We start from the raw sequence: 13,203 nt of genomic DNA on the forward strand, positions 1-13,203 counted from the left end.
ATAATCAACCATTGTGTAGTTAAAATTAATTCAAAATGATCTGAAGGGCTCTGTGTTTGTGAACCCAGCGTTCACAGTGAGGTGCATGTTGGGAGCATGTCGAACACACTTGGACACAATGTGGGGTCAGAAAGAATTATTACTTTATTATTATTATTATTATTATTATTAGTCCATTGAAGGCTGTAGCAATCATGGCCAATCACATTCACTCTTTTTCTTATTTTAATCCAAAGCTAACCCCATCATGACCACTCCTGACTCATCAAATACAGCAGCCAGTCAATCGCTTTGTGTCAAACAGTCTGATGCTGGTTGCACAAAGTTTAACCAGTAGATCTTCCAGTTTTAATGGTTTGATACTACGGAACATCACTCCAGTAAGAGACTACTGATGGAACAGATACCTGCTGCTATCAGAATGCAGTAGAGAGAGTCACCAGAGTAAAGGAAAGGCCTTCCGTACAGAACTAAGGAGCACCAGAGAACAATCTAATCCAAAAATCTAATATTATATTGAATATTGTAGTCTGGTCATTTAAATGAATGTCTCTTACATGACTTTCTATTTTTTTTATTCAGCTGCTGAAACATAGCTGCAGAGATACACAGCTAATATGAGCTGTGAGATTGTGTGTGTCTGCATGTGTATGTGTTCGACTTGTTTTGCGTTGTGCAGCCTAGGGAAGCATTCTAAAGTAATCCTATTTCATTTGAAGCTGAAACGTGATTTTATTGTCCTGGGTGTAGAAAATTCCTGTGTCTGCATTTAAAAATATATATATATTTCTCAGTCTCAACAAGGAAAAACAGGCCCCTTCAATTCACTACTCCTCTCAGCTTTGTTCCATTTGTCTTTTAACGCTTATCTGCTGCCCGCTGTCGTAATAATCGCTGAATCCAGTAGAATAATGGGTTTGGTATCTTCTGCATTATCAAGCGTGTCACATGTTTTTCGAGTTCTGTGGTTCGGCTACGGACACAATCCGCTGTTTTTTTCCCGCCCTGAAATAAATGAATAGATTTGACTATCCTCTTTTTCTTTCCCTCTCCATTTGCTGGGATGGTGGTTTTGCAGAGAGAAGGTCCTAAGTGATTGGAGGTCATGTAGATTGAATTTTAATTCTCAAGGAAGCCAGCTGCAGAGGAAATACAGAGCGAAATGTCTTCTCCTTTCCTCTCCCGCAGAGGAGATTTGAGTTGGCTGCCATTAAAGATGGTGTTTCCTGCCTCAGGCGCCAGAAGACAGACTCATGGCGAGCTGACAGGCGTCCTCCTTTGCTGGAACAGTATGCCAGTAGTGCCTGACGCCACTCGGCTGCACAGATCCACACCGGCATGAAAACACAAGGAACAAGAAAGGGCAAGGGTAGTAGTGGGTGGATGGAGATGGAGATGGAGAGGTAGAGAGGAGCACAAACTGTTGACTGGATTGTTGAAAACACCAGAGAGGCAGCGATGGATGTACCGACATTTGTTCCATAATGTTTACCCGGGAGAAGAACAGATCCTCCTGCACTTTAAAACGATCTGTTCGTTTCCGTTTTTTCGCTGCTTAGAACATTATGCTGTTGCTCCCTAATCCCCATTTGTAATTATATGTGTGCTTAGGAGCTGTGTTGGGTTACATAAACACTGACTCTCATTGTGGCACGCCATGCAGAAGAGGGAGGGAATGTGCTGCGTCCATCCTCCCTTGCTTTCTGTGTCTCATTTAATTCGTTCTCTTTTTTTCTCCTTCTCTCCAACACACACTTGCATGGATACTCTCCCTCTTCTTTCTGTGTGGTTTTCCCACTCTCACACACACACACACACACACACACACACACACACACACACACACACACACACACACACACACACACACACACAGTATTTCTCTCACACACAGAGCAAGAGAGAGATATATTGAAAGAGAGAGAACACTTAGAGGAAATCAAGCCTTCAGTGTTCGGCCATCTGAGAAATTGACAAGTCTCCAAACCTCCCCCGGCAGCGGGGATGGGGGGCTCCCTGACAAACTGACTTTAGGGATGAGAAAGGTGGAGAAGAATACAGAACACTCCTTTGCTACAGTTAGCAGCGTACCCTCTCTGGGCTTTACGGTAGTATCTGTAATGGCCTGTATTTAAATGCATCAAGTGACACTCCGGTAACATGACTCGATGATAGTAAATGTGCTTTGTCCCCTTTAGGAAGCTCCTTCTTTTCTCTTCTCTTCTTCTATCCCTTGCCCCTGTTCCCACCCCGTCTCATCTCCACCCTGTTCCATCTCCCAACAAGACAAACGAGAAGCTGGTGTCCACAGCAGTTGGCTGTCTTTGCTGCCCCCTGATGGTGTTGTGGTTCACTGGTTGGGTGCACATGCAGGTGTGCACGCTGCAGTTTATGTGTGAGAGAGCTTGTTAGGGTTAAAACTGGTGCTTTTTATGCCATTTAACCTCAAACAACCACTGTGTCAGAAAAAGCATCAGGCAACTACAGGAGAGGTTCTACCCCCCCCCCCCCCCCCTCCCTCTGGAGTCTCGTAAAGGTAGTGTCTGTACTTTGGATTAGCATACTCAGTGGTTTCAACAGTAAACAGGAGGTACAGCTCAGTCTAGCAGATGTGGAGGAGATTTTCGCCAGAACAGGGCTGTTGTGTTTGTTGAACATATTGCTAGAGTTGTTGGAAATGAAGCAAAGCAAAGTTCTTGAAAAAAAGCCTCCCACAGGAAAACAGTTATCTCTTCCCCCACATCTACAGGTTACAAGAGTACTGTGAGTTTCATAAGGAGATAATGTATTGGCCTCACACACACAGATTGTCTTCCTAATCTTAAGCATTTGTTCATTTGTCCTGGCACTCCCAAGCCCACTAACTCCTAGAACCACATTAAGGTGCAGGGCCCTGATGGCCTTGAGGGTTAATGGGCCAACTGTGATCCGTAACCAGTTTGCGTCCGACCAGTGACATTTGCTTCATGTCATTCCACGTCTCTCTCTCCCCTCATTTCCCCTGGTCTCTCTACTATTGCTGTCTTACACAAGTAAAAAGATACACAAGTACAAATATACTTTTAATACGCAGTAGCATTTAGTACATTTACTGATGTATCTTCACTCCCTCTCGTCTGATCCTAGAACAACTGAATGCATAGTCAGGTCATGGAGATTCAGCCAAGGCAAAACCATAAATCCAACTTACTTTATCAACAAATTCTCTGTCTCATTTCTACAAACCCAGCAGAGAGTAGCATCGGCACCATACTGTATAGATGTAGAAAACATCTGCTGCAGACAGATTACAGACTGTAATCATAAATGGGGGGGGGGAATGACCACCTGCCCTGTTTGCTCTGTCTGCTGGAGAGTTCCTCCCTTACAATGCTCTTTTTAACAGGACATGTATTTGTCTTCCGTTCTTTACCTCTGCTTCAAAGATACATCTTAGGTTTTTGAGTTTTTCTCCCATAGATCATCACAAACCATTATTAATCATAACTTCTACAGCTTTCAGGTCAAACACGGTCGCTATGCTTTGTATAAACTACCAGACTTTTGAGCAATGTCTGGCGCTTACCGGCAGTGAGGTTAGGGGCCAACAACAGCGCGAGGAAGATTTAGTCACTTTGTTGTTCCAGGTCTAGAATGATGTCCATTTCAAAATCAGACTTGAAATTGAATGTGCTGGGGCTTGTTTCAGATACTGATTATATCTGTCACATGTTGATAAAGCTCTACGGATTTACCTCATCCCCGTGTAAAGCCTATTCAATATGTCTGACGCACAAAACCGCTTACTGTTCCATATTGACGCTGCATCAACCCTTGTGATTTTGAATATCCTGATAAATTCATCTCTGCCCGCTTTGATTGAGCACGGCAGAATATTTGATAATCCCTGTGAGTGTGCTGACCTCCTGAGTTCTACCGTCTGATGGGGATGTTAGTCTTCAAAGTGCTTGGTAAGGACTGTTTCTAAATCATTGTGTTTTACATTTTAGGGTTTCTCTTCAAATCACTGTGTGTCCATTACAGGAATTAAAGAAAAAGTTGGTAAGAAAAGGAGATTAAAAAGAAATGAAAAAATAAAACCTAGCTGGGTCTTAATAAACACAGACGCAATTGTCAATGACCATGTTATCAAACCACAGGGATTCTGCAATGAGGTTCTGGGGCTATGTGTTATTTTACTCATCTTTTATTTTACTTTTATTTACCAAACTTATGAACAAGCTACATAGTCATTTAGCCCGATTTAGTTTTAAGGCTGGTACAGTACACTATAATCAGCCCTGTTGATAGCAGCATTCAACAATGTTCTGAGACCAAAAACAGACTTGAGAGGAAAATGGAGTTTTGAATTCAGTCAGGTGGCCAGAGACACGACTCCAAATGAATGCTAATGCTGCTCTGTGTCTGCTGGATGTGTAAATATGCAACAGTCTGCTAACACGTAAGCCATAAAAACTTTACAAGGACTGTGTTTTCTGCTTGTTGTGGCCAAAAAAGACTTGCAGCTGAAGGATTTTCATACAGAATTACACGACTAAACAAATGTGGCCCTGAGAACTCCACACACTGCTAATTAAGAAAACACATTCAAACAGACAAGCAAAGAGAGAAACCGTTTCACCAATTTGACAACACTCTGGCAGCATTTAGAAAGAAACACTGCACGAAGCTCCAAACCCAACTAAAACTGTTTCCAGGGGAGAATAAAGTGATGAGCACAGCTTGGACATGCTTGTTGTTGGCTATCCATCATAGAGCGCTGCAGGAACGAGTCCTAAAACCTGGAAATCAGTCAGCTCCTTTGCAATTCCGGTTCCATAGTCTGGAAGTCAATGTGTTTTCTGAATGTTTTATTGGTTAGATGCCTGAAATAAAGTCTGTGGTTAACAAAAGCGAGAGATTTTAAACTTTTGTCCTCGAATATTAAATCAGTCAGTGAATATGCCACATTTGAATTTAGAAGCTTTTTTCGTGTCTTAAAGAAGGCAGTTGCTAACAAGTGTCTAAATGAAATTTTGAAACCCATCACCCTGACTATTCCCCCTTCACAGCCTCATTGTGTATACCCATGCAACCGCTGTGTAGTTTGTATGTAGCTTAACGTTGTTTGTTAACATTGAGATTTATAGCTTTTTACTGCTGCTGATTGCCTTCACGCTTCAAAAATCATGAAGGGCATATATTTTATAAAGATTATCTTGCTGAACAAAACTTATTTTCTTACATATTTTTCTTTAATTTACCCACAGTGGAACAAAAGAATGCCATTGGCTTTTTGGTCAGAACCAGTGCGCTGATATCTTCCAGGTTGGCCCACAGCAGTAATCCTTCCCTGCACCACTCTCTTGTGATCGCATGATTCAGATGTTATAGTAATGAGCAACAGGCTAACGCTAGGTTAACAGCAGATACTGGCAATAATATCTGAATCATGCGTTCACAATGGTAAAATAAGCCCCTATGTCCTAGATGTGTGCATCGCTTTTTAGTCTCCCCTTGATCCTGCTTCCACTGTTTTGTGAGCTTCTTGCAGTGCTTTTTCTAAATTCGGTGCACGTGTCATCAAACTGTTTGTTAATTTGAATGCGTTGCTTCTATTTGCATGTGATTTCTTAATTTGCGGTGCTTCTAACTCTCAGGGACACTATCCAGTTGGCGTGGGGAAACCTGTACAAAACGTTGTTCAGTAAACATTGACTCAGCAGTCCGATCAGCGGCCGTATGACCCTTAGTGTTATTCTAAGGTCATTTGGTGCTTTAGGGACATATACATATCAGCAGTGTGGAATACTTAAAGAGTGCTTTTAAACAAGAATGAGAGGAATTGAAGTCCCTCTGTTTCAGATCAATCTTCCCACTTACAGTTGGTGTTGTGGTGTGACTGCTAATATTTCCTGTCTAATGTGAACACTGTTGAATTAGATTTTTGTTTTTCCTGTATTTAAAATGGGTTGATCTGCGTCTTATTTAAGTTGTCTACTCTCACAAGGGGTTTGGATTATTGGGCTAGAGTATTCCTTTAAAAGTACAAGTGAACAACTTGTACTAGTACAAGTGTTGGGATATTTTTGGTGGTTCTGATGTTCCTGTGTTGTAGCAGAGCTTAATGTGTGTGTGTGTGTGCGTGCGTGCGTGCCTGCGTGCGTGCGTGCGTGCGTGCGTGCGTGTCTCCAGAGAGAATCACGTGCTGAGGATTACTGTGGATAACGTCCACAGCCAAGAGCCTCTTCTGTTGAGTGCAGGCATTTCCTACAGCCTCAGTGTGTATACACATAGTACACACGTTGTACACGCACACAAACAGTAAGGGGAAGAAGGCACATTTAGTGCCTGTAAGGTTCTTTATCGATGTCCTTATCCTTGCTGTCAGGTTGAGGATATGATTTTTTGAACTTTAAAGATTGTTGACAGCAGGCTAAGTGTGTGTGTGTGTGTGTGTGTGTGTGTGTGTGTGTTTTGTGTGTATGTGTGTGTGGGTGGGAGACGGGTTGACAGGCATACACATGAAATACCACAATGACAGTCAAGGCTCTTGTTGGTTTGTTTATCAAAACAAAGACTTGTCACTCTGTTAGGGGAAAAAAAGATTAGATAATCCTACAGAGTTACAGCCAAGGCAAGTAAATAGGAAGAACCGGGAAAGAACAGATTCAGATTGTTTGAATAGGACCGGTGTGTGTCTGTGTGTGTGCTAAAGAGCACGCACACACACACACACACGCAGAAACACACCCCTCCATACCCTGAATATTTGTGAAGCCTCTCACTTAATAGCTCTCCTCCTCCTCCATCTTCTGCTTCAATTGGACTGCTAATTATGTAAAGTGCAGGGCTCGCTGGAAAACACACACACACACACACACACACACACACAACACACAAACTCACAGACTGACAAGTAGCAGCTTAATTAGCATCTGAAATGACATCCTCATTGCTGCTGATATCTCTCTTTAGAAATACAAGTTACTGTGGATGCAACTGCTGTGGGTGTGTGCATGTTGTGCATAAAAGTACAAACACACACACACACACACACACACACAGAGGTTCATGGCGTGCAATCACCTGCAGTATCTTGCAGAGGCCCGTGTTAGCTTTAGATTGCGTATGAATGACTATAATCACAGCAGCTGTCTTCACTTATGCAAAGTCTGTTGATGTTTGATTCTCTGCAGATGTAAAGTGATGTTTGGTCCAGCTGTTTGCTTTCACTTCTTTACAACCCGGACACGTGATTTCTTATATGATAGCATAATGTTCTCCAAGTTACTGTGATACCTGAGATAGACAAATGAACAGCTGGAACCTTGAAAGACTTAACGCTAGCTAAAAGAGACACTTCTGATTCATACAACCTGGGTCTTAGTTTCCTGGTTTTGCCCATCATTCCTACTGCTAAAGTGAGATTGTCCTAACAATGGTAATTGCTGAGATTTGGGAATGCTATAAAGCGGTCCGACAATCATACTGGTTTTAAACAAGCAGTAATTTTGTGTAACTGTCGTATCTTTCATGCGACAGTGCTGTTGAAGTGATGAGGAAGGATGCTCCGCGGACACTGTTCTTGCTGGTATAATAAAGTTTATTACAAACAAGCAACACATGTCATGACGGACGTCTAGAGCGCCCGGAGGTCTCGAGTCGAATCTGAAAGACCTGCCTTTCGGGCTCTCGCACCTCCTTATATAGGGTACATGTTTTTCAACATTTGGGCTGAAGTCAAGACCATGTATGGGGCTCCGTCATTCTATACATTTGACCTTCAGCCCCTGGTATCCTGCACATCTGCTTCTTATATAAGACAAAGACACTTGGGGCCTTCGCTGTATTGTGCAAGACCTGAAAATATACCACATAACTTAATTAACTTCTAGTAGAGTAAGTTCCGTCTGGCCAAGATAAGTTGTTTTTTACAAACCAAGCTCCTGTGTCACTTTAATTTCTCTCTAAGGTGTCCTTATCACTGGAGAGCTGCTGGCAGGCCAGCGGTATAAACATAGAAAGAAGGACACATTGAGGGGAATAAAGAGTTGATAACCAACAAAGTAAAAGAGTCGGACATCTTTCACACTGACTCAGATCCTCGAGTAAAATGTTATATTTATAAAGAATCAGTAATGACAAATGGCCGTATTTGGTGGCCAGAGACAAGTGGGATATTGTGTCAAAATCTTTGAATCCTTTTCTTTTTTTGTGTCCTATTGTTATAGAACACTATATTTGACCAGTAGAGAAACGTGTGAGGCAGATGACTTGGACTCTTGGTCAGTCATCTCGGGAGTTTGAATTTAAGGACATGTCCCCTTTCTTTCCTTTTGAACCTTCCCTCACTGGTTCTAAATGAACCGTGTCGACATCCTCAAAATAAACTCAGCCTTTTCTCTGTTTTAGTTTCCTGCCACTCAAAGCCATGCAGTGGGAATAAAATCCACTGAACCGCAGTCAACCAAAGACTTCCTTTTCCTGTCTCAGACAACAAAAAGCCATTTGACAACAACACAGCCAATCCCAGCTGAGATTGATCGATGACATTCAGACATGATGCGGGACTACTTTTTCCCAAAAAAGATGCTGTACACGAAAACAGACCTTTAACATTGAATGCCATTATGTTTCTGCTTCCTTAAAAGGCCACAGCACAATTTTTACTGAGGAACAGTGGAGCGGGTTGGGTAACTGTTGGGTAAATTGTGTTTGCATTATCTTGGACGGTTCCATGGGTCGGTCCTCTGGTTTGGTCCAGACTGTAACACCTAAACAATTATTAGATGGATTGACAGGACATTTTAATACATATATTATACATGGTGCTAAGAGGATGAATTCTAATGACTTGAGTTTTATCTGTTATGTGGTAATTGTAATTTTTCATAATTTATGAAGAATTTGTGGTCATTTAATTCCAGAATAAGTCAGATTTGGACATTTCAATTTAAAAGAGTTGTATACAGTTATGTACTTGAGAGCCAGTACCCATTTATTGCTATTTAAGAAATAACACTGTTTCCATCCCAATGTCAAATTCTCATTGCTACAAACATCCGAATCAATTTTCAGAAATAGTTTTACCTAGAGCTCTGTGCCACGTCTGCTTCTCCAGAGTGGACATCACACTTTGTTTTCCAGGGTTCTGTCGACGTCCGTCCTTTTCCGTTTGTGTTTTCTGAGCTGCAGATTGACTCTCAGCATGATTTTTTTTTCACCTTGTAGTAAGAGCCTTGGACCTGACCTGGCTCACGAATCAATACCTGCCTCTGTCAGTTAGGGGATCCATCTGTCGACAGGCTGCTGGTGTGCATGCATGTGTGGATGTTTGACTGTATTTTTTCATGTGAGAGAGAGGGAGACTCAGAGAGGGAGAGCCAGTGCAGTTTGAAATTGAGTAGAACAATGGTGAGCCAAGGTTTCATTATCCTCCAGGCTACACAGTCAACAGCTTGTTCATAGAATGGATTTTACAACGGCCCTAAAAGCAACACAGACCAAAGTGGGATTTTTTTTTAACAGCAGTGCACTGCTCGGCAAGACAGAATGGTTCAGTGATCTCACGCTGCTGAAATATGCATTTTTCAACATATCACATGGATTTTGATATTTCGGTGAAGCAAAAAACAATATTACTTATAATGCATTACTGTTTGCATGGGTAAGCATTTTTCTACACAACAACTTGCGAAAAAACACTTTATTCAATACACCATGTAAAAGGGAAAGAAACGCCCAGGGTTCGTGACATGTGACATTGCACCGTTTACAGGAACAACCCGTCCCTGGTGAGATGCTCACAGCCTCAGCATTCCCCTCCACCCAGCCAAATGGTGGTGCATTTCTGAGGCCACAGGGCTATTTCTTCTTTTAAAAGCTGAGGTGTCAAAACAGGTATGTCATGGTTGGATACCCTTTTTAATCTGTGTGTCTCTCCCCGAGAGGCTTCCAGTCCTGCTGACAGTCTTCCTCTACCTTCGCCACCCTGTCTCTGGCTCTCTCCTGCCTTACGAACTCATTGGGGGTGACTGTGGCTCAGTGGTGGAGCGGGTCATCATGCAATCAGAGGTTCAGCGGTTCAATCCATGGGTCTGTGAATGGATATGAATGGTTAGATAGATCCTGATGGGCAGGTGGCACCTTGCAGCCCCTGCCATCAGTGTATGAATGCCTGTGAATGGGTGAACGACGACATGTAGTGTTAAAGCGCTTTGAGTGGTAGCACTAGAAAAGCGCTATACAAGAACAGTCCATTTACAATATACCATAGGAAGGGAACAGAATAGTCCAACTACCATGGTCTATTTACCCTTATTGTCTCTCACAGACAGCTTGTGTTGTTCAGTGTGTGAGCATGTGTGAGGACAATGTTTTTGTGTTAAAGTGGAGCTGTACATGTTCCAAGAAAAGATTTCATGATAAGAGAAATCAACGTGTCTATAAAGGGGGGTCTGCAGGGAGAGGAGGAAGCAGCATGACGATTACATTTTCTGTACAAGCACCTGTAACTCTATGGATGATGAATACAGCTGCAACCGGGCATGTGCCACATGTATGTTTGTGTTACCCGTTGATTAAAAATGTAAAGAGCATGCACAATGCATCCAACTTTTAATTGAGGTCACTTTTCTTCACCGAGCATATGTGTGTGTGTGTGTGTGAGTGTTTCTGCTTTCATAGCACACACTCTCTTGTATCTTTTGGAGGTGTCAGTAGCATAAACAAAGCTGTCAGAAGGAGGTATTGCCACACATGGTCCTGTTATGATCTATCTGTGTGTCTTTTTTTAGCACGCACACACACACAAAATGGACACCGCCTCACTTTCCCATCATTAGTTGTTGGTACCACTGAATCTAAAGCAATGGGTCATTTTGGTCTCTTCTTTTTCTCACAGAGGCATCCATTCTGTCATACGATGGCAGCATGTACATGAAAGTGGTGATTCCGAACGTCATGCACACAGAGGCTGAGGACGTCTCCTTGCGCTTCATGTCCCAGCGGGCATTCGGCCTGCTCATGGCCGCCACGTCCCGCGAGTCGGCGGATACGCTGAGGCTGGAGCTGGACAGCGGCAGAGTCAAATTGACGGTCAACCTAGGTATCGTATAAACCTCCCCTCCAGATCAAGAGGAGGTCTTACTGTCTTTGTGTTCCCTTCTTTTTTTGTACCTTTTCTTTCTGCTCCAGACATTATATCAGACCTAACACACACTAAACCAGTCTTTGTAGTTTGTCTTTGTAGCTGCATGGATTGTTTTTGACTTGCCTGGACTGTAAGTTTCTCTGCCTTGATGCTTAGATGTCCTTGTAGATTTTGATATCCATCAATCTAACACGTAACAAAGTTATCCATGCTCCGCATCTTTTGAACGGATCATAGATCATTTGAATCACGCTCATTATTGTGTACAAATAGATTTTTTCCAAAGGCAGCATTTTACATTTAGAATTGCTTTAATAGCAGTTGTCGTCAAACATCCATCAGTTCAGATAGCAACATCTTAGATAATATTCTGCCATCTATTCAGAACTGAAGGTAAGCTTCTGTACATTTAGTGCTGCACTGATAGTATGCATTCTTATAAAGTGGGTCTGTTTCCTGTGTTTTTTTTATTTTATTTTTATTTTTCTCATGTTAGCAGGATCATCTTTCTCCGTCCATTAGTAACCCTTGGTTTAGCTGGCATCTCCCATGCCTTGTTCAAAGATGGCACTCACCCCTTCAAAGGCCCCGAGCCTGCGGCCCGTCTGGCAAACAGCCCGATGCCACAGCACACAGCGTGCCTGCAGATGGTGGCACGAGTGGTACACTTAAGTAGAGTGCAGGCCTTCATACCAGTGAACCTAGAAAAGATACTCTCGACACCAAGCGTGTGTGTTCATTCCAATGTAACGCCTTCATTATGTAATCGGTTACCACAGCTGCCAAAAACATGGAACACCTGTAGTCCATATTTCATGTTTTTAATGTGCAGTGTGTTTTTTTTTTTCCAAGCAAAGAATTTAAGATTCTTATAAAACCAATTTTAATGCTAAGAACTATTATTTTAATGATTTACACAGGAGAGAAGGTCTTCAGGCCTCTGTACGGTGTTGGTGCTGCGTGGCTCGATGCTGTTTGTTCCCACTTTTCTGTAGCGGTTGACGGCACATGACCAGCCTGGTCACATGGATTTCAGCCTGCACACGCCAAACACAGGCTCGACACTCTCCAATAGTTGGAGATTTAGTGAGAGACATGTCAAGTTTAATGACAAATCATATTCAATTGCTCCATTTACACTATCTAGTACAATATCTTGGCTCTAGTTGCTGAGTTGCAAAATTGTTGTGGCCTTTGAATTGCGAGCTACCATTTCGAAATTCAACATGTAGCCAAACTTATTAGTATACCTGTAATGAAGTGACATTTCCAAATACATGTTATTGGCTACAGCATTGGAAATAATCAAAATAATTGGATTGGGATTAAATTGGATTTCCATTATCAGTTTAGAGATATTGACAATCAATAGCCAACCACACTAAAATGGCCGCCGGGGTCATGTGACCGTCCCCAGAAGGTGGCTTTTCTTGCTCTTGGATGTCTGCAGCTGTAATCTTGAAGGATGCGATTTCATCTGTCACTTATTCTCCCCTCCCCATCTAGACTGTGTCAGGATAAACTGTAACACCAGTAAGTCAACATTCTTCTTCTGCAGCCTTCTTCCTACAGTACGATCAATGTTTGATTACAGCATGTGTGCTAGATGTAAGGGCAGAGATGTGTGAATGCAGGGGGCTGATAAGAGGATCTCTCAGATAGGAGGGGGGGGAATTAATAGCCGGAGATTAAAGTTATGCAAATCTGACCTAATGTACTCTATATGTTTTAAATGGCCCACTTTTCAAATTGATTCAGGCATCCAGTTCTTAATCTTTCCCAGCATGCCTATAGCTACTTGCTGAACATTTACACTCAGACTCTATGGGCTATATTGTTTTTCCAATTACACTGTAAAATATTCCTGTGTGTCTCACTCGCTTTCTTGCCCTGCATATTTTAACTCATGCAGCTGTATAAAGGCCTGTGATGTGTAATATAGATGATGTTAGCAGACATGCTGTTACCCATGAAGGGGACTCTTATTTTTCATTATTTCAAAAGTACTCACAACCTTGTAGAGACAGAGAGAGGAAACAGAACAATGACTTGAAGGGGTTCCGGTGTGT

The 13,203-nt window shown here is 42.3% G+C and overlaps 1 protein-coding gene across 1 annotated transcript in view; it reads left to right on the plus strand.

The window, feature by feature from the left end:
- LOC129106751 (neurexin-3b-like) overlaps positions 1-13,203 on the plus strand; it is a 270,033-nt gene that overhangs the window by 92,974 nt on the left and 163,856 nt on the right. The window contains 2 exon segments of the mRNA XM_054617965.1: positions 10,886-11,089; positions 12,641-12,667. Of these exon segments, the coding sequence (XP_054473940.1) occupies positions 10,886-11,089; positions 12,641-12,667 (231 nt within the window).

Source organism: Anoplopoma fimbria, chromosome 18, assembly GCF_027596085.1.
Source record: "Anoplopoma fimbria isolate UVic2021 breed Golden Eagle Sablefish chromosome 18, Afim_UVic_2022, whole genome shotgun sequence".
In the NCBI taxonomy this organism is placed as follows: domain Eukaryota; kingdom Metazoa; phylum Chordata; class Actinopteri; order Perciformes; family Anoplopomatidae; genus Anoplopoma; species Anoplopoma fimbria.